The following is a 19,483-nucleotide window of genomic DNA, read 5'->3' as shown; positions in this document are numbered from 1 at the left end:
TACACAAAATCTCTTAAACGTTAGGCTAGATAATATCTACCAATATTTTACTCCTATCTCACTGAAGTGCAGCACTCGAAATGGCTGTTTTGGAACTTTTCCAGATATTTATTTAATACCTCTTGGTGAAGAGTATTAAATTACTGAATTTCAATTTTATTAAAGTGTTCAGTTGTGTTACCTGTAGTTTGTATCAATGAAATGAAACATTTATTCTTGTACGTCTGTTAATTTGCTTGCAAGGGCCAGAATCGTTGAATTTATCACCACCACTTACTGAATGAGCCACATAACTATTTTCCATATATTTAGATTCTATTCCTTAAACCTTGGAATGTCAACTTGAGGCCATTGGAATTTTGGTTTTCTTCAAGAATGGCGAAAAGCTAGGGAGAGACTGTAAATTTCTTCTATATAGATATAGATGGATACATAATCAACATTTCTTGGGAGTATCTGATGTTGGATAGTTCTGGTGGCACTCTAAAATACAATATGAATTTAGAAGAAGTAAAGCCCTTCCATATTCCCTTTCATCATTTTTTCTTCTCTTCTATTTAAGGGGTAAAAACAAGCAAACAAACGGAAAAGCAGGAAGAATTATATCTTCCTTTCTGTTCTGCTACCAGAAGCTGTACATTATTTTAGAAAAAGAAGTTATTCTGCCTTTGGATTTTCTCCACTATCAGATCAAATGTAATTGTCACAGTCTGCTGTACTTCAAATATTTTCCTTTTGTGATCAATTATTTGCCTTTGTTATAAAGAGCGACCAAATTTTCATTCTGCGAGACTGGTTGAATTATGGTCATGGAATGGGAAGCTTGTGGCATGATGAACTTGGAAATAACTGTGAATTCAGATATATAGGGAGCAAAACAAAATCTAAACAAAAGAACTGAAAAGTGATCTTTAGGCACTACAAAAGGGATACAAAAAAAATCTTTCTAGTCAATTTCATAAACCCTAGTTACACAACTAAGTAACTGAAAGCTTTTCCAATTTGGTCAATGAAGTATTCAGTATAGTATTTTGGAGTCCTTGTTCTTATAGCCTATATTCTTCCATAAAGTTAACTCATGGTGTCAGCTGATTCTGAAAGAATAAAGTGTTTATCGGGTAAGACTGGATCTATAAAGTGGTCGTGGTCGAGTTGCAAGACAAATATAAGCCAACTACTGTATGAGCACTTTTGCTTGTGATATATTACTTACACACCATGAAAAAAGAGGCTACATAGGTAGGATTATCCATTAGGGCTGCAAAACAAGTCAGCAAATGTTTGAACATGTTCAAATATGGCAGAGAACAGAGCATACTAAAAAACCATTTTTAAGAAAACTAAGCCAAGTCACAAACTAGATTTACATATGCTAAACCATGGTTTGTTTAACAAAAGTTTATCAGATATACAACAATTGACTGGGTCTGCACAACACACTAAACTAATTTTAAGCTTTCTTCCAAGGAACACCAACTTTTCTTAAACAGCCTGAAGATATTCTGCAAGCACTTTCAGAGTCACTGTTGGCTTTACTATCTTCTTCAGAATTTCTTTGTGAAAAATGGATTATAACTACAGTTGACATACTTACTGCAACCAAGGACCCTTACTGAAACAGAGTGTAACATGAAGCCTAAGTCTGTTAAACAATGTCACTGCCAACATTTATGAAATAATCATATTCTTTCATCCCATTAAGATTTCTAAATATATTAAATGTAAGGGAAAATACACTTTAAATATTATTTAAATAGATTTTATTTCAATATTACTTTTATTTCCTTTTAAAAGAAACAGTAATACAAGTTCTTTATAGTATATATTTTACAAAATGTACAAATTAACATTGTTTGGTCTTGAAAATTTTAAGAAATACTGCCTTAAGTCACTATTCTTATTTTACAAAGGTTTATTTTATTTAATACATTTATATGGCTAGCCGCTAACACAGCAATCAAAAAGCTTTAATGTAGTTTATTTTGGCCTTAATCTGTTATGTGAACTAAGCCACAATGTACTGTGTCCTAGAATTGTTCATCTGACTGGTCTGTTCTTACTTATCACTCACTAAACCAAATGCTATAAACAGACATACAAGAATGATCTTATCCTTTCTCCAGTTCTCCCATCTGTACACAATACCAATTCTGGTTTCTGCTATTGCTAGTGCAAGCAGAGCTAATCTGAGCAGACAGTTCTAAAATGTCTCTGCAACTCTGCTCCAAGTATTTCTAATATTTAAGAACAGATTGTGATTGAAAAATGCAACAATCTTTTGTAAGTCAACAAGGAATAAAGATTATATATTGTCTTGGGACTAGTTACAAGCCCATAAAATGTTCCAGAGACTCATGTGTTTGTATGCATTAAAGCTATCATATCTGAGCTGTAAGGTGACAAGTAGAGCACAAAACCAAACCAAAAAACAGCAACACCTGCTTCTAACATTCAGTATTTTTTTGTGTCCATTTTTTTGGCAGCCCAGATACAGTGGCCCTAATACACAGACATCTCAGAAAAAAATACCTGTTGAAATGGCTTCTGTGCTGATTATTTCTTTGATCAGAAAGAATGCATATATAAGGAAAAAAACCTTCCTACCATTTCTGTTGACATGTCATATCAAACACATTATAGAGAGCGACCAACAGTTTAGGAGTAGCCCATGTACCACTCCTTTTATTAGCTAGTTTCCTGTTCTTTCTCCCCCACCCCTACCCCAACTTGATATGGCTGTGAAAATGTAGCGGAAGGTAAAATAACTTAAAAGATATCTACCAGTTTATTTCTGAAATTTGCAGAATTCTTGGAATAATTCCCAATTTTTGCAAACTAACCTCAGTTCTCACTCAAAAACACAACTCACAGCCCACCTCTTTTGTATTACATCAATTTGGCAGGTTAAAATTTGCTATATTATTTTGTCACACATTGTATGATAAACTTTAATTCAATTATGATTAAAGAATATAGTTAACTGAACTTATTGAAAATCATATCCCAACAAGAATTAAGTTACATTGCAGCCTAAAATTAAAAAGAATTTCCTCCATGAATCTAAAATTTGAACTGGAGAATAATTATATCAATGGTAATCAGCAGCAAGAGCTTTATGCTTTTTCTTCAGGACCAAAGACAGCTGGTGGGAAACTGAGAGTGGTGGCTGATGCCATTTGTATAAGGTTTCCCAGAACTTCTGGTAACCAGCAAGTACCAATTGGTAGATTGGATAGCACTGTAAACTGGATCAGGACAATTTTTTAGATTTTTCCATAAACACAAACAACTAAATTTCAAAGCAAGTAAATTCAGACTTTGAATGGTGTGGGAGTAGGAATGGATTTCCAGAAGAAAAATTGCAGATTACAGGAACCAGGATCACTACTCAGGTGACTCTGAGGATACAGATAAACCTCCAAGTGCTTCAATGACCCTCTAAAAGGATGTAGATGACTAGCTGTCTGAAAGGAATATAAATCCTTTCATTCCCCACTATCCTTTCAGAGCTGAAGAAGCTTCTTGGATGAGAAGCAAAACGTCTTCAAAGAAAAAAGCAAGAAAGTCCAGTTGTCTCCTGAAAAAGCACCTTTGAACAACCGTCATCTGGATGACCGAATCTCTACACACTTTTAACTAGACTTCAATCTTATTTTAGAGATGCAATTGATAGGATTAGAAAATGCTTTTACCCCATTAACTCCAACTGTTCAAAATCAGCAGACATAGGAAAGAGGGTGTATTATACAGGGCGGGGCATAACCTTTTCCTAGGGGGTCACAGCAACACTTGTAATAACAACACAAATAATTCATACACCATTCGAAAGCCCATCAAAAACTGAGTTTATTGACACGATTTAATAGTCAGTATGACCACCATTAGCCCTTCGAACAGCATTCAAACGAGGTGGATAAGAACACAACAAATCTTCAAACAGTTCCGTTCGATTTTCCAGATTTTTCAACACAGTTTCCAAATTCATTCTCAAAGTTTCAACCGAAACAAATTTAACATTTAATAGCTCATTCAATTCAGTTTTTTATGGGCTTTAAAATGAGGTGTCGCGGAAGTTGTAAACTGCTGTCGATCTTGCTGTGACCCCCTAGGAAAAGGTTATGCCCCGCCCTCTGGAAAATCTGGAAAATCGAACGGAACTGTTTGAAGATTTGTTGTGTTCTTATCCACCTCATTTGAATGCTGTTCGAAGGGCTAATGGTGGTCATACTGACTATTAAATCGTGTCAATAAACTCAGTTTTTGATGGGCTTTCGAATGGTGTATGAATTATTTGTGTTGTTATTACAAGTGTTGCTGTGACCCCCTAGGAAAAGGTTATGCCCCGCCCTGTAGATTTGATTCCTGGAACACTACCGTAATGACTAAATACTAAGCATTCCCATTGATCCTGTGCTGCCATCTAGTGTCTTCAAAGTGATAATAGTTGCGGCATACCCAAATCTGAAACATCATTTTATATATATTATACTCCAATCTTTCTTTCAAGTGCATGTTCACAAAGAGATTTTTTTTTACTAAAACTTTCATGAAACAACTTTCATGAAACAACAAGTAAGGCATTTTCCTTAATGTTTCTCTCCAATTTTGTTAATGTCTCAATAAAGTGGGAATAGAGTTGCTCAGCCTTTGACAAAGATTATTCCAGTGCAGAAAGTGGTTCTAACCCTTGGATTCACCTTCAACAGACAAGTATTTCCCACAAAGATGCCTGGGTACATGAAGCTTATGAAATTCACACTCAACTGTGTACTTTCAAAATCTTAAGTTTTCCAAATCTGGCTGAAAGGCTGATCCTAACCTTCTCTTTGAACTGGCTCAAGCAAAAGATTTCAGAGGGAAAGAATGTATTTGGTTTTTTTTTTTAATCTGCAGCTTAGCATCCCATCCAAGCCCTGGTTTCAAGGGATCTTGCTGAGTCAAAGATGGGAGAATCTTTGAAAATTAAAGTTTCCAGGAACTTTAATGGGTTTTCTTGATGCCTCAAACTTCAGGGAAGCCAGCAAGTCTGACCCAGACAAGTAAACATTTTAATCTCACTGCCAAATCTGAAAACTATAGGCTAACTGAAATTCTCAGTTGTAAACTCTAGTAGCAGATTTGGGGGGGGGGAGGGATGGGACTTTGGACTTTGCCCTCTCTTATTTTACACTCCCTGTACTTGACAGGGCGCTCGCAGTTTTTATTATCAGAGAATTGTTTGGTTTTTCTGCAGACTTTACATGTATATCATCTCAATTCAACACCAGCCCACATTTACAGATATTTGCAGTGTCCTGCAGCCATGATTCACATTTTCGCTGAAAATCAGTGTTTACTTCTTGTTTATGGTAAAAATGATCCATAGCAAACGATGGGTCAGCTTAATAACTACGGCATTTACTTTAAGATTGCTCTGTTCATGTAACAACTGCCCCCCCACCCCAAAAAAAGGAGGTTTGGAAAAAAATCAGGTCAGTCACATGATGCGCTGCTTTTCAGCCATCCCAACTTATTGTAATTGCAGACTCAATTGCAGTCATAAGTAGTAGTTCTGCATCCAATCTTTACCAATCTGAAATCAAGGTTAGGCACAGTTGGTGTGTTTTTAGCTGTTCCCTGGAAGTAGAAATATGGAAAAGACTTAGCAGCTTTCTAATCTCTTTCTCTTCTATTTCAGTTTGGACTGAAGGGGCTATTTCTGCCCAGCCCCTTCCCTATTTCTGGGAAGGGGCTGGGTAGTACTAGGAACCAGGCATTGCTTCAGCCCCAAGTTAGAAATCTATAAAATCTATAATCTTATGCAGGGCCAAGCATTCTTTAGAGTTTTAACTCTGTTACTGCAATAAGTGGTTGGAACCAGGGCAATAGAATTTGCAGGGACACAATCAAAGCTAAATGCAATTTGTTAATTAAATTCATTAATTTAACCTGTTGAATCCCTATGTATGTAATAATTCCCATTTTCTCTTATAGTAAAAATATTTAATTGGATGCTAATTTTTCAGAGGACTCCAGATACCACACCTCTTCTCTCAGAAGTGAAGTGGCTAGAATTAAATGTTCTCATTTTCCAATATCTTTATTTAAAATTTCCTTTCAAATGCTTGAAAAATAATTGCTGCTAAACCTCTTTAAGAATGTCTGTGCTTAATTGGGAGTTGATAGATTTTTAAAACACTGGAATAACTGCACTATTGCAGCTTTTAGTTTACATACCCACCACGTTTTCAAGAAAAAAAATTGTTTTCTGCATATATCCCCATGCAATTGTGTATGGAAAAGGCATTAATTTGATGAAGCATGGAATATGGCCCATGATATGCCTCAAGTCTCTAATTTAGTCTTATTTGAGACAAATGTGCTGCTTAAATGATGATTAATCATTAAGTGCCTATTTAAGCAGAAGGCAGCTGCAGAGTAAGGTAACACTGCCATCTTGTGACTCATTAAGTACACAGCCAAGAGTTAAAATGCTATGCATGTTGCTGATTTTTTTTTCAATTTAAAACCTGCTGCACATTAAGCCTTTGATACTCAATTCACACATATTAAAATAGATCTTTGTAAGTAGATATAGACATTACCAGTACAACACAGGGCAGTCTGGGTACAGATCTGTTTTTTTTTTCCTTTTACAATATAGGCAGGGTAGAGGGGTAGGTCTACAGGTTGATTCCTCCTCACTCTTTTGCTCTTTATTTTGTCTACATGCCTGGATTTTAAATAGGAAACAAACACCAAACAGCTCAAAAAGAGCAAGCAGCAGAGTTGTTCAAACATATATATATACCTGTAGCCTGATATATACATGACTTATGCTGTTCACAGTCAGAGGAACTGTTTGTATGTGTGCGCCTGTATTTACAACCAAACGGGAAAAAGGACAGAGTAACATGACACAAAGATAGGAATGCCTTACCACCCTATGCCATGACTTTGGTGAATGGTTTGTTCTCTATAGCCCATGTTCAGGCTATTCGTGTATTCAAAGGAGACAGAGTGTCCAAGATAATATTTGAAAACCCAGAGATGAAAGCACTTGGGTTATAAACAGAGTTGGCTTCTTAATTTATGCAATGAACATTTTACCTCATGGGTTCTACAGAAGTCCAAGGCTATGAGCAAATATCAAACAACCACAATCAAGGATCTGAGTGTGAGCAGCTCTGTCGAGGCAAATGCCCATCCAACCATGGAGAACAGATTTTCCGTGGACTGGAGGGGGTGTGGTTTTGCACGTTGCCTGCATTCCGTGGATGGGGCTTTGCTTGTTTGCACTGCCTGGTTGCTAGCATGCTGGTTCGGGGGTTGAGGACCCGATCTAAACCACCCCCCTATAGGCTTGAATCATAAACTCTCATGGCCAAGATCCTTTAGAAAGTTACTTTCTTTAAAAGTTATTACAAAAAAGAACTGGATTCAAAAACATTTGGTACTGTGTTTCCTCAAAAATAAGACAGGGTCTTATTTTCTTTTGACCCACAAAATATGGCTTGGGCCTTATTATTAGGGGTTGCAGGACAGCTGCTCACTTGTGAGTGGGCTACCGAAGATCTAGGCACAGCCTCAGGGGCGAAGCAGCAATGAGGTGACCATGCTCACAAGCAGCCACCCAGCAAACCCCCTCACCAGCCAGGCAGAGTGCCATTCACTGACCTAGGGGGTATCCCTAAGGCGCCAAGCCACATGGCACTCTGCCCGCCCCCCAGCTCCCGCGGCTTGGCACATTAGGGATACCCTCTAGGTCAGTGCATGAAGCTTTATCTGGCTGGAGAAGGGGGTTGCACGAGCGTCTATTACGGCTCCAGTAAGCATGCCTGCCAGCCTCACCATGCCCTGGTCCAGCTCTCCCTGCAGGGCCAGGGCACTGCCGCTGCTGCCACGCACATAACTTCTCGGGCTTCCAAACTCCAAAACTTGGCTGCTGAGTCTTCCAGCAGCAGCTGCTCTAGGAGTGTGCTCTATGGTTGTGGGCTGGCTGCCGGAAGACTCTCTATCTGGAAGACTCTCTGTCCGGCAGCCAGCCCACAACCATAGAGCGCATTCCTAGAGTGGCCATTGCTGGAAGACTCAGCAGCCGAGTTTTGAAGTTTGGAAGCTGGAGAAGTTATGCGTGGGGTGGCGGTGGTACCCTGGCCCTGCAGGGGGAGCTGGGACAGGGCATGGTGAACTGGAAGGCATGCTTGCTGGGGGTGGAACAGACGCTTGCGCAACCCCCTTTTCCAGCCGGGCAGAGCTCCATGCACTGACTTAGGGGGTATCCCTAACGTGCCAAGCTGTAGGAGCTGGAGGGGGTGGGCAGAGTGCCATGTGGCTTGGCGCCTTAGAGATACCCCTAGGTCAGTGAATGGTGCTCTGCCTGGCTGGAGAGGGGATTTGCCAGGTGGCTGCTCGTGAGCGTGGTCAGCTCATGGCTGCTTCATTCGAGGCTGTGCCCGGCTCTTTGGGAGCCTGCAGACAAGGGAGCAACGGCCCGGCAACTCCCCACTCCAGCCAGGCAGAATGCCACTCCCCACCTAGCGGTATCCTGAAGGCACCAAGCAATGTGAGTGCCTTTTCCCCCTCCCCACAGCTCCCGCAGCTTGGCGCCTTTGGGATACTGCTAGGTCGGTGAGTGGTGCTCTGCCTGGCCGGAGGGGGGTTGTCCAGGGGGCTTATTTTGGGGGTGGGCTTATATTTTTGCCCACCCCCAAAATGTGGCAAGGCCTTAGTTTCAGGACAGGTTGTATTTTCGGGGAAACATGGTATGATTTGATGCATGTTCCTAATTACTGGAGTTGGGGTCCTGTGAAAGTTATCTATAACTGTCATTTGCTTTGAGTGAAATATTTTATGCCCCCTGGTGGTACCATGTACTCAACTGATGCTAAGAACATGGCTAAGATGTGCAGCTTAAAGCAAATATGTCTTTAGAATCACATCTGCTTCATTCTGAGCAGAGATTATTTGTGAATTATCATGCATTTTATTAAATTTTCCATCAAATGCAAATAAAGCAGCAAGAGAAAGACTTCAGAAATATTCTAAGACACACCCCAATTTTTCTTCTTCAGTTGTACCTCTTTCTGCTACGGAATGGGATAAAAAAGGCTTAGTTTGTGCTATAATTATTTCACATCATTTTCTGCAAACTGGTATTCTATGACTCCTACCGATGGTTGTTACTGTAGAAACAGAGAAAAAGAAGGAGCCGACAAAGTCCCATCTGCCCAGACTTGCATTTCCTTTAAGGTAAAGTCCACTCTTGTAGGCTTGGATGATAGTCTGTGAAAAAGATTTAAAAAAGAGAAGTCATGGAGGAGGATTTCTGTGTACAAAATAGTCCAAAGTTGCATTTCTATTCCCACTTTCCTGGAATAAGTTCCACTGAACACAAACTTCATTCTGAATCAAGGCATGTAGTTTCCTTTGTAAATAGTTCATTTTCTATGTTTAGCTGGCTTGACCAGAATTTAATATCTTGCCCCAATCCTCCTTTAAAGATTTAGCAGAATCCATGCTATATAACTTTGTAACAATGACTATAAGAAATCATAATTTTGAAGGACAGCTAACCCTTAAGAGAATGGACTGTATTTTAAAGTATTCCTTATTGCCCATCCCTTAGAGAAAAAGATTTGAAGGCAGCATATACAGAAAATAAAAGATAAAAACAAAAGAATGAAACACTGAAATCAGAGTTAAAAAGCAATTACAATGTGCTGATAAGAAGAAACCCCTTAATTAGCAGATTAAGAAATGAGACCCTGACCAGCATGGTCTTCTCTTTCAAAAAATCTTCAGAAAGCGATATCTTCTATGATCTTAATTAATGGAAGGGCTGGTAGAAACCAGATATTTTCTTCCAAAGAAATGCAGCTCTCATGCCACCTAAATTTTAAATGCAGCATTTATGTTCTCTATAAAGATAAAAATATGCCTGATAAAGGTTATTTTACAAAGATGTATTAGGACATCTATAAATAAGACTTCTTCTTGATTCACTTGTCCTTTAGTAACCCAAAAAGACAGAGAACTTAGACCTGTCACCCACATCTAACTCCAAGAATTGTTATAGGGATAAAAATGGGGTAAAGTAAGAAAACAGTATCCTAGACTCTCTTAAATTCCATTGAAATATAAATATAATAAACAAAAAAACACAGTTCCATTAAGGCTAGAATTAATTTAGCCATTATGGTCCATGGTGACTGGGACAGAGCTGTCATAATGCAAACATGTTAACTAGTATCATGACTTTAGAGATATGCAACTGCTAAGGAGCAAGTAGACATTCTACTGCCCAATCTGTAAGACCAGCTTTGGTTTTGTTAGAATTTTTGATAGTTATTGATAATGTGGATCATTCAATTATCCCCAATTTCCATTACTGGCTTGTGGAATTCCAGCCCCTTCTATCTAAATAGTCACACAGAATGGCCACCCAAAATATGACTTTTATTCCATAGACATTAGACTGACTACTTCTATATTAAAAAGCCACATAGGCAGAGTTGCAGCTTGCAAAAGAACAGGAAGTAAGTACCTAACCACAAGACGTTCCAGCCAACGTCCCTATGTCAAAAGTCCAAACCATAAGGTTCAGATAAAGTTCATTAATGACATGTAGTCCGTACCTGTAACAAAAGGAGAAGTACGACCCCCATCTCCTTATAAGGCTTTCAAGGTAACCACTAAGAAATGAGTTAAGTGTTTCCGTGTTACGCTGCCTTTGAGAATGTATAAGAATGCATGCTTCGATAATGAAGGTTGTTCAGAACTTGCATTGCTAGCCATGGGCTAGCTTTCTGAACCTGGCTTTTCCTGTATCCTGAGAAGTCTAAAGCCTGTCATTTTCTACAATAATTCGGCCTTTGCCTTTTCTAAGTGAAATTCTGATTTCTTAACATTATAAAAACATAAAATACAGGTAACACTATATAAGGTAAATATTAATCTTACATTTATGTTTAAGAACACAGAGAAAGGCCATAAGTGTTAATTGTGTCTTATCACAGATATTATACCTCAAGATCTCTCCCATGTTGATAATAACAAACTTGAGTAATCCAACAATCAAAGGCCAAGGAAAATATCCTTAGCCTTTTAATAAAGTATTTATATTCATTTCAAAGGCATAAAATAACACTAAGAAGATTCATTTTGAATGCTGCATAAATATGGTTTGTCTCTATGTCTAGTCATGCTTTTTATGCACTATTCAAAAGAGTCCATAAAAAACTAAGAAGGAAACAAAAAATTCAAAACCCATTCTCTCCAGCAGTTTACACCCAGATAAACTGAGATTAACACCAGAAAGACAAGCCTCTAATGGTTGTTATCATATTACACAAATAAAACTGGAGCCATTGACAAAAAGTAGGAGTTAGGTATTGGCATAGCCATAGCACATTGTGTAACAAGTTATATTATGATTTGTGGATGGCTTAATATATGTATGTGGCCTATACATAAGGTGACCAGACGTCCCGCTTTTGGCGGGACACCCCCGCTTTTTAATGCATTTTCCCGCGTCCCGCACGCTTTTTTAAAAGCACGCTTTTTTTGGCGCTCGCAGCTCCCGCCCATCAGCTGCTAGCTTGCTGGGCTGGCTCATCGTTCTGTTCTATCTGCTACCTACAAATTTAAGCCAGCCCAGCCTGCCGCTCACTGATTTAATTGGCCCGGACTCCAGCCATTCAGTGAGCTGGCTGGGATGGAAAATTTTCCATCCCAACCAGCTCACTGATTGGCTGGACTCCTTAGCCTGAGGACGCCTGCGTGAGTCTCCATTTTCCTTTCGTCTTTTGGGGTTGCAGCTGCGCTTGTTGGTGAGTAATGATAATCTAATCTAATCAGAGAATTTTCCGCTCGCCGCAGTCAGGAGGAGAGGGTGGGGGCTCTGGCAGCTGCCCGGCAGAAGTTCTCTGCTGGCGTCTGCCGCTGCCCCGACCTCTCCTCCTTCCGTGGAGTCCATTCGTGAATCAATGTGATTCGCCGCGGAAGGAGGAGAGGTCGTGGCAGCGGCAGACGCCAGCAGATAACGTCCTCTGGCTTCTGGGGCTCCTGCTGCTGTCCCGACCTCTCCTCCTTCTGTGGAGTCCGTTCGTGAATCAATGGGATTCGCCGCGGAAGGAAGAGAGGTCGTGGCAGCAGCAGACGCCAGCAGAGAATGTCCTCTGGCTTCTGGGGCTCCCCGCTGCTGTCCCGACCTCTCCTCCTTCTGTGGAGTCCGTTGGTGAATCAATGGGATTCGCCGCGGAAGGAAGAGAGGTCGTGGCAGCGGCAGACACCAGCAGAGAATGTCCTCTGGCTTCTGGGGCTCCCCGCTGCTGTCCCGACCTCTCCTCCTTCTGTGGAGTCCGTTGGTGAATCAATGGGATTTGCCGCAGAAGGAAGAGAGGTCGTGGCAGCGGCAGACACCAGCAGAGAACGTCCTCTGGCTTCTGGGGCTCCCCGCTGCTGTCCCGACCTCTCCTCCTTCTGTGGAGTCCGTTCGTGAATCAATGGGATTCGCCGCAGAAGGAAGAGAGGTCGTGGCAGTGGCAGACGCCAGCAGAGAATGTCCTCTGGCTTCTGGGGCTCCCCGCTGCTGTCCCGACCTCTCCTCCTTCTGTGGAGTCCGTTCGTGAATCAATGGGATTCGCCGCGGAAGGAAGAGAGGTCGTGGCAGCGGCAGACGCCAGCAGAGAATGTCCTCTGGCTTCTGGGGCTCCCCGCTGCTGTCCCGACCTCTCCTCCTTCCGTGGAGTCCGTTCGTGAATCAATGGGATTCGCCGCGGAAGGAAGAGAGGTCGTGGCAGCGGCAGACGCCAGCAGAGAACGTCCTCTGGCTTCTGGGGCTCCCCGCTGCTGTCCCGACCTCTCCTCCTTCCGTGGAGTCCGTTCGTGAATCAATGGGATTCGCCGCGGAAGGAAGAGAGGTCGTGGCAGCGGCAGACACCAGCAGAGAACGTCCTCTGGCTTCTGGGGCTCCCCGCTGCTGTCCCGACCTCTCCTCCTTCCGTGGAGTCCGTTCGTGTATCAATGGGATTCGCCGCGGAAGGAAGAGAGGTCGTGGCAGCGGCAGACGCCAGCAGAGAACGTCCTCTGGCTTCTGGGGCTCCCCGCTGCTGTCCCGACCTCTCCTCCTTCCGTGGAGTCCGTTCGTGAATCAATGGGATTCTGTTAAGGTTACAATTGGATGTGTTGGACGAATCTTAAAAGATGAAACTTTTATTAAAACGTTTGACTTAACTAATAAACAAACTAATCCAACCTAAATGTAGAGGAGGAGAAGAAGGGGGGGGATTTAAAAAGAGCAGAGGAAAAAGAAAAGAAAGCATGAAGAAAACATAAAGAAAGGGATGGGAGGGAGGGAAGGAAGGAAGGCAGTTTATGTTGAAACAGAAAATATTATATAAGGAAGAAAATGGAAATAACTTAGGAAGGAAGGAAGGAAGGAAGGAAGGAAGGAAGGAAGGAAGGAAGGAAGGAAGGAAGGAAGGAAGGAAGGAATTGCACTTAATATTGAAGGAAAAGAGAATGAAGGAAAAAGTATTGGAAGGATTGAAAGAAGGAAGGAGGAACAAAGAATTACACTTAATATTGAAATGGAAAAGAAAATATAATGAATGAAAGAAGAAGTATAGGAAGGAAGGGAAGGAAGGAAGGAAGGAAGAAACAAAGACTGTTGAAACAGAAAAGATAATATAAGGAAGAAAATGGAAAGACGTATAGGAAGGAAGGGAGGAAAAAAGGAAGACAATGTTGAAATGGAAAAGAATATAAGGAAGAAAATGGAAAAAATTATAGGAAGAAAGGAAGAAATGTACTTAATATTGAAACAGACAAGGGAATGAAGGAAAAAAATATTGGAAGGATTGAAAGAACAAGGTTTTCCTTGTATGGGATTGATAGTGTCATTCTTAAATTTATTCCCCAAAATTTTTCCCATTTGTCTAGTTCAATGTTATAGCCAAAGTTCTGTGCCCATTTTATCATTGGTTCTTTTACAGTTTCCAATTTCCTCTTCCATTTGATACTTCAAGAGGAATTTGTATATTTTCCCTATCATCTTTCTGTCCAGACTTTGAATAATTTTATTCAATTTGTGTGGTTCTGTTTCAATACCATATATTTTAGTGTCTTTATTGTATTTAGTTTTAATTTGGAGGTAGGTTAGCCAGTCACCTTTCATATTCTGATCTGCCAATTCTTCAATTGTTTTTAAATTTCCCTGTCTGTCAATTAGATCTCTGTATCTTAGAATTTTGTTCCAATCTGTAAAATTTGGGTGTGTCGTTCTTTCTGTTGGTGATAGCCAATTTGGGGTTTTCACATAGTGGATTTTTTTGATTTTGAGCCATTGTTGCAGTAAAGTTCTAATTAAATGATTTTGAAAGTATTTGTGCGTTTTATGTTTGTCATTCATTCCATAAGAAATTATGCCAGCCTGCCTGCAGGTCATGGCCTTCTAAGATCAGAATTCTTTTATTCTTTAACTCAATCCAATCCTTCATCATTGTCATTGTTACTGCAGTTGCGTATATATAGGCTCCCTGTGTGCTTCCATCCATCCCTACGAAGATCTGCTGACTCTGCCTGCTGCCTGCTGGTAAGTGAGCTGGGTTTTTTCTTTTATTTTTTTAATGTATTTTAAAATAATATTTTATTTATTGTGCATATGATTTTTAAAAATAGTGTTATTCTGTGTTGATTCTTTTTTTAAATTGTCTTAAACTATTTTTAAAAAGATTCTATCCAAAATAAATTGAAACAAGCCATTTTTAAAATTTCTATGCACAATACTTTGAAATGGACTCAGGAGTCATGATTGACACTGAGTGAATTTGCACTTTTAATAATCAGGAAGATACAATGGCATTGAAAAAAGTGACTGATGATCATTTTTCACACTTAGCGACCGTTGCGACCATTTTTCACACTTAGCGACCGTTGCAGCATCCTCATGGTCACGTGATCAAAATTTTGTTTGGCAACAGATTCGTATTTATGCTGGTTTCAGTGTCCTGGGGTGACCTTTTGACAAAAAAAATTTTTTTTAATCAAGCCCCCCCCCCCCCCCCCCGGTCAAGGGCGTCCCTCTTTTCCAATCTGAAAATCTGGTCACCTTACCTATACAACAACATTAAAAAGGATTAAAAATACAGCAGAAGAGATACGTGGATCTATGCTTTTCTGATTTGATGATTCAGAAAATCATATTGATTCAATTTTCCAGATGAATTTGAAAAAAAAAGACATCAAATAAATCCAGAGGCATTTAACATGACATTGCAGTTCAATGATTCAGGAAAAAATGGCTTCAAATCAAATGACTAAACTAAAATTTTATGCAGTGGTATAAAGTAATCCAATGGAAAATTGCACAATGTACCCTCAGCTTAACACTGGCATCTACAATCCAGAATTATATATCTTTCACCAATAATTCCATGGTTTTCAAAAAAGAAAAATCACTCAATACTATCATATTTTCCAGGGAAGTTTTCTCAGCTTTAAAACTTAAAGGTTAGATTGTATTCACACACAAGTGTGAATACACTTGTGTGTGAATACAATCCATGTAGGCAGGGTAAAAATGAGCTTCTGTTTAGTTAATTAGATAATCATAGAGAATGGCACACTACTCTAGTTAGTTAATAGTAGTAGAAGTAACAGGAAGGGCAGTGTAGGCAGATGTCATGTCTCCAAACTGTATAGCCAGATTGTGGGAAGGGGAGAATTGTGGTCCAAAATATGTGAAGGCCAGAATTCTCCAATCTTGGACAATTCTCTAGTTTGGACACCTGTTTGCTAGATCCAGTCCCTATAACCTAAGGTTGGGTCCATGCAATGGGTTTTGATGCAGCAATCTCCTCAGGTTCTTTTGGACTTTCATCTCTTACTTGAAGACCAGACATCACTCATTACACAAGGGCTTCTAATGAGCCAATTGCATCCTTTCTGGACCAGGAGGCCTTTGACCAGTTACTCATGCCTAGTCACCTGCCCTGAAAGCTGCGTGAAAAACCAATGGTGAGAAAACTGTGGTAGAAACACCATTGCATGCCTGAGACCCTGCTGCTTTGTATTGGTTGAATGCAATCCAAAATGCTGCTTATCACCTTTAAAGTCCTTTATGGCATAGGGGTCTAGATTTCTGAAGGGATGTTTCTCTTTAGCAGTGTCCACTCATCTGGCATCATCAACTAAGGGAAGCACAATTGAGGTCCCATTGATTAAACTAAGTCATCTTGTAGGACCAGGAAGAACCTCTAATCTTTTACAATAACTGCCTTTTCCCCTTCAGGAGTAGCTCTAGATATTTTGGCATCTAACCAAAATCATATTCTGGCATCCCTACAATTTGGCTCATCTTCTGATTTGTTAGGAATTTCAAAATGGCAACCTCTTTTTTTTATTATTCTAATTTTTAAGCTTTACACTTACGTTTTTCAGGCACAGGCAATTCTTTTTTTCTTTGCTTTAACACTTTCACCTATTTACACTGCAAAATTATACAGGTAGTCCTCAACTTATAAAAATTCGTTTAGGGGTCAAAATTATGGCGCTGAAAAAAGTGCCTTATGACTGTTTTTCACACTTTTGACTGCTGCAGCATTCTGATGGTCAAGTAATCAAAATTCAAAATCAGATGCTTGGCAACTGACTCATATTTATGATGGCTGCAGTGTGCCAGAGTCATGTGATCACTGTTTCAATCTTCTGACAAGCAAAGTCAATGGGGAAGCCAGATCCACTTAACTTAAAATGGGGCAAAATTCACTTAACAAATGTCTCTCTTGGCAACAGAAATTTTGGGCTAAATTGTGGTCGTAAGTCGAGGAATACCTATATTTACCCCTTGAGTGAGGATGCTGACTTAGGAAGTACTCCACTACTGTTTTTCACTTTTCACTTTCATTGTTATTCAGAGGGTTTTCCCCCCAGTGTTAAAATTCTTAACTTCTTAAAATTAGAGCCTTAGCCAGTGGTCACTCGGCCTTAGACTGAAGCTGGCTTTACAGAGATTTGTATGCCCTTTTATTGTTTAGGAAATTTTTAAAGACTTAGTTGTTCTTCCAGGGAACCGCCATTAATTATAATTGGTTTACAGTTGATATCTTGTTCCTCTGGTCGGTTGTATTATTCTTAAAAATGCATTGTCTTTTTATTTATAAGCTGCAAAGAATTGCCAAGATGTTGGGTGCTCTTGAAATTTGATAAATAAAAACAAATGAATAAATAAAACTATTTGCAATGAATTAGTTTCCTTCCTTCCTTCCTTCCTTCCTTCCTTCCTTCCTTCCTTCCTTCCTTCCTTCCTTCCTTCCTTCCTTTCCTGGAGGATGTTTTACATTTTCTTCTACCTCCTAGTCTAGTAACCTCACCTATGTTATAAATTTCCTCTTTTTACTATATTATTTTTAACTCTTGTTAAATCATAGTGAAACACAGAAATCCAAACCAACCAACCAACCAACCACTCATAAAATCTCATTGCAATATTTATGGGGTGTAAGTTCAATCTGTGCATAGTTAGCCCAGTCTAAACTCCACTGAATTTGGTGGTATTTCCATCTGTCTCATACTCAATTTGTAAAACCAATTAAGCCTTACAAGTAAGGAAATGTCAAATAAAGAAACAGTCCTACGAAACCTTTCCATTCCAAGTATTAGGGAAAAGTACTTTTAAAGAAGTGAAAGACATACTGGAATCAAATTTCTGCTTACTTCCTTCAAGCGTCTGATAACTTCAGTGATAAGCTGATAACAAACATAATGCTTCTGGGATGTGCTTACTAACTAAACTATGGTTTGCTCTCATACCTGAGTTGCCTGGGTTCACATTAATACATTCCATTGTAATCACACACAGTCTGGTTTGCGCAATGCACTCGGCTGATGCTTGGTTGGATGCTTTATAGGTCAGTGCATTGACAAACAAAAGCTACTAGATAGCAACATTTGACAGCTTCTCAGAAAAAGATCTACCATGCTCTGAAAAGGATCTCTCACCTTCTACAAGTACTCTAGATTTGGGCTCTAGACAAAGGCTCTAGATCTGGGGACCTCAGTTGCTTCCTTAATGGCTCTAATTGATTGAAAAGAAAGAACATTTATAGGATCACATTAACAGAATAACAGAATTGGAAGGGACTTTATAGGTCATCTAGTCCAACCCACCACCAACCCACCCAAGCAGGAAACCCTACACCAGTGATGGCAAAACTTTTCAGCACCGAATGCCAAAAAGATCGTGCAAAAACATCGTGCATGTGCACTCTCATTGGAGCCACGCTCCAGAAAAGCCAATCTTCCCGGTTCTGGCATGCATGCACGCTCGACAATCAGCTGACTGTGCACACAGTGTTTTTTAGCACTGCCGCGCACGTGAAGGGATCACACTCCAGAAAAGCTCTCTCTCTCTCACACACACACACACACACACCCAACAATCATCTGGCCAGCGCACATGCACACAGTGTTTTTCAGCACTGGAAAGCTGATTGTCGTGCGTGCATGCGCACCTGGAAGGCAAACAGGCAAGGCCACACGTGTCGGGCGATATGGCTTTGCATGTCACTTTGGGCAGGCATGCCCTAGGTTCCCCATCACAGCCCAACACCATTTCTGACAGGTGGCAATCCAGTCTCTTCTTTGAAAGCTTCCAGTGCTGAAGCTCCCACAACTTCTGAAGGCGATTGGTTGATTACTCCCACGGTCAGAAAATTCCTCCTTATTTCTACATTAGATAAACCAGTTCTCCTAATATCCTTTTCTTCCCACCAAAGAGCTTCAAAGAGCCGGTCCCCCGTCTGATTTCACGGCCAGTATAGATAAACTGAGAACGGGTGAAGGAAAGGCTGCCTCCAGCTGCACGTGGAATGCCTTTTAGGCTAAACTGCCCGAGTCCTCACCTCCTTTTCCTTCCAGCCCGCCCCAACCACCCAGCCACCTCGGTCTCGCCGGTACCTCCGAGAGCCGCTCCAGAGCTTCCCGTTCCAGGCAAGAAAAGTTCAACAGGAGCTCCCATTTCTCCTTCAGGAGCCGGTCCGTAAAGTCGCGTTCCAGGGGCGACTCGAGGGCCCAGAACGCGGCGCTTCCCAGCAGCAGGTAGCTCAGGTAGAGGAACAGCAGCAGCGTCGTGGAGGGAAGCCCGCAGCGCCATTCCGTTGGAGCAGCCTCAGGTGGCGCCATACTCTGGCCGTTAGACGCGGTGGAGGAGACGGCGGCGGTGCAGAAATGCCGCGGAGAAGGGCAACCCTGAGGAGTAGTTCTTCCCGCGGTCTCCATCCGAAAGCTCCCTGAAGCAGCGGCGCTTCTCCACCCGGATTCCTCTCCCTGGGCGGGGTCAAAGCAGCGGCATCCCCGGTACCTTCCCCAAACGGAGAGAATGCGTGTTCTTGGGCCCGGGGCGTTTTACTAAGTAAAACTGAACCACCTGTGTTGAACGTGCCATTTGGCCTTGAATTTCTCAGCCAAGGCTTGGCAGGGCTCATCCCCGTAAGAACAACAA

The 19,483-nt window shown here is 40.9% G+C and overlaps 1 protein-coding gene across 1 annotated transcript in view; it reads right to left on the bottom strand.

Moving 5' to 3' along the window:
• KCNK17 (potassium two pore domain channel subfamily K member 17) overlaps positions 1 to 19,164 on the bottom strand; it is a 34,624-nt gene extending 15,460 nt beyond the window's left edge. The window contains exons 1-2 of the mRNA XM_087719120.1: positions 18,940 to 19,164; positions 9,153 to 9,264 (exon numbers count right to left, since the gene is read on the bottom strand). Of these exons, the coding sequence (XP_087575246.1) occupies positions 9,153 to 9,264; positions 18,940 to 19,164 (337 nt within the window). The remainder of the gene's footprint in view (positions 1 to 9,152; positions 9,265 to 18,939) is intronic.
• Between the last annotated feature and the right edge of the window lie 319 nt (positions 19,165 to 19,483).

This window comes from Thamnophis sirtalis, unplaced genomic scaffold (genome assembly GCF_051295495.1).
Source record: "Thamnophis sirtalis isolate CommonGarterSnake01/CBP01778 unplaced genomic scaffold, rThaSir2_p1.2 scaffold_6, whole genome shotgun sequence".
Classification (NCBI taxonomy): domain Eukaryota; kingdom Metazoa; phylum Chordata; class Lepidosauria; order Squamata; family Natricidae; genus Thamnophis; species Thamnophis sirtalis.
The sequence above is the reverse complement of the archived record's forward strand: the minus strand, read 5'-3'. Positions and strand labels throughout refer to the sequence as shown.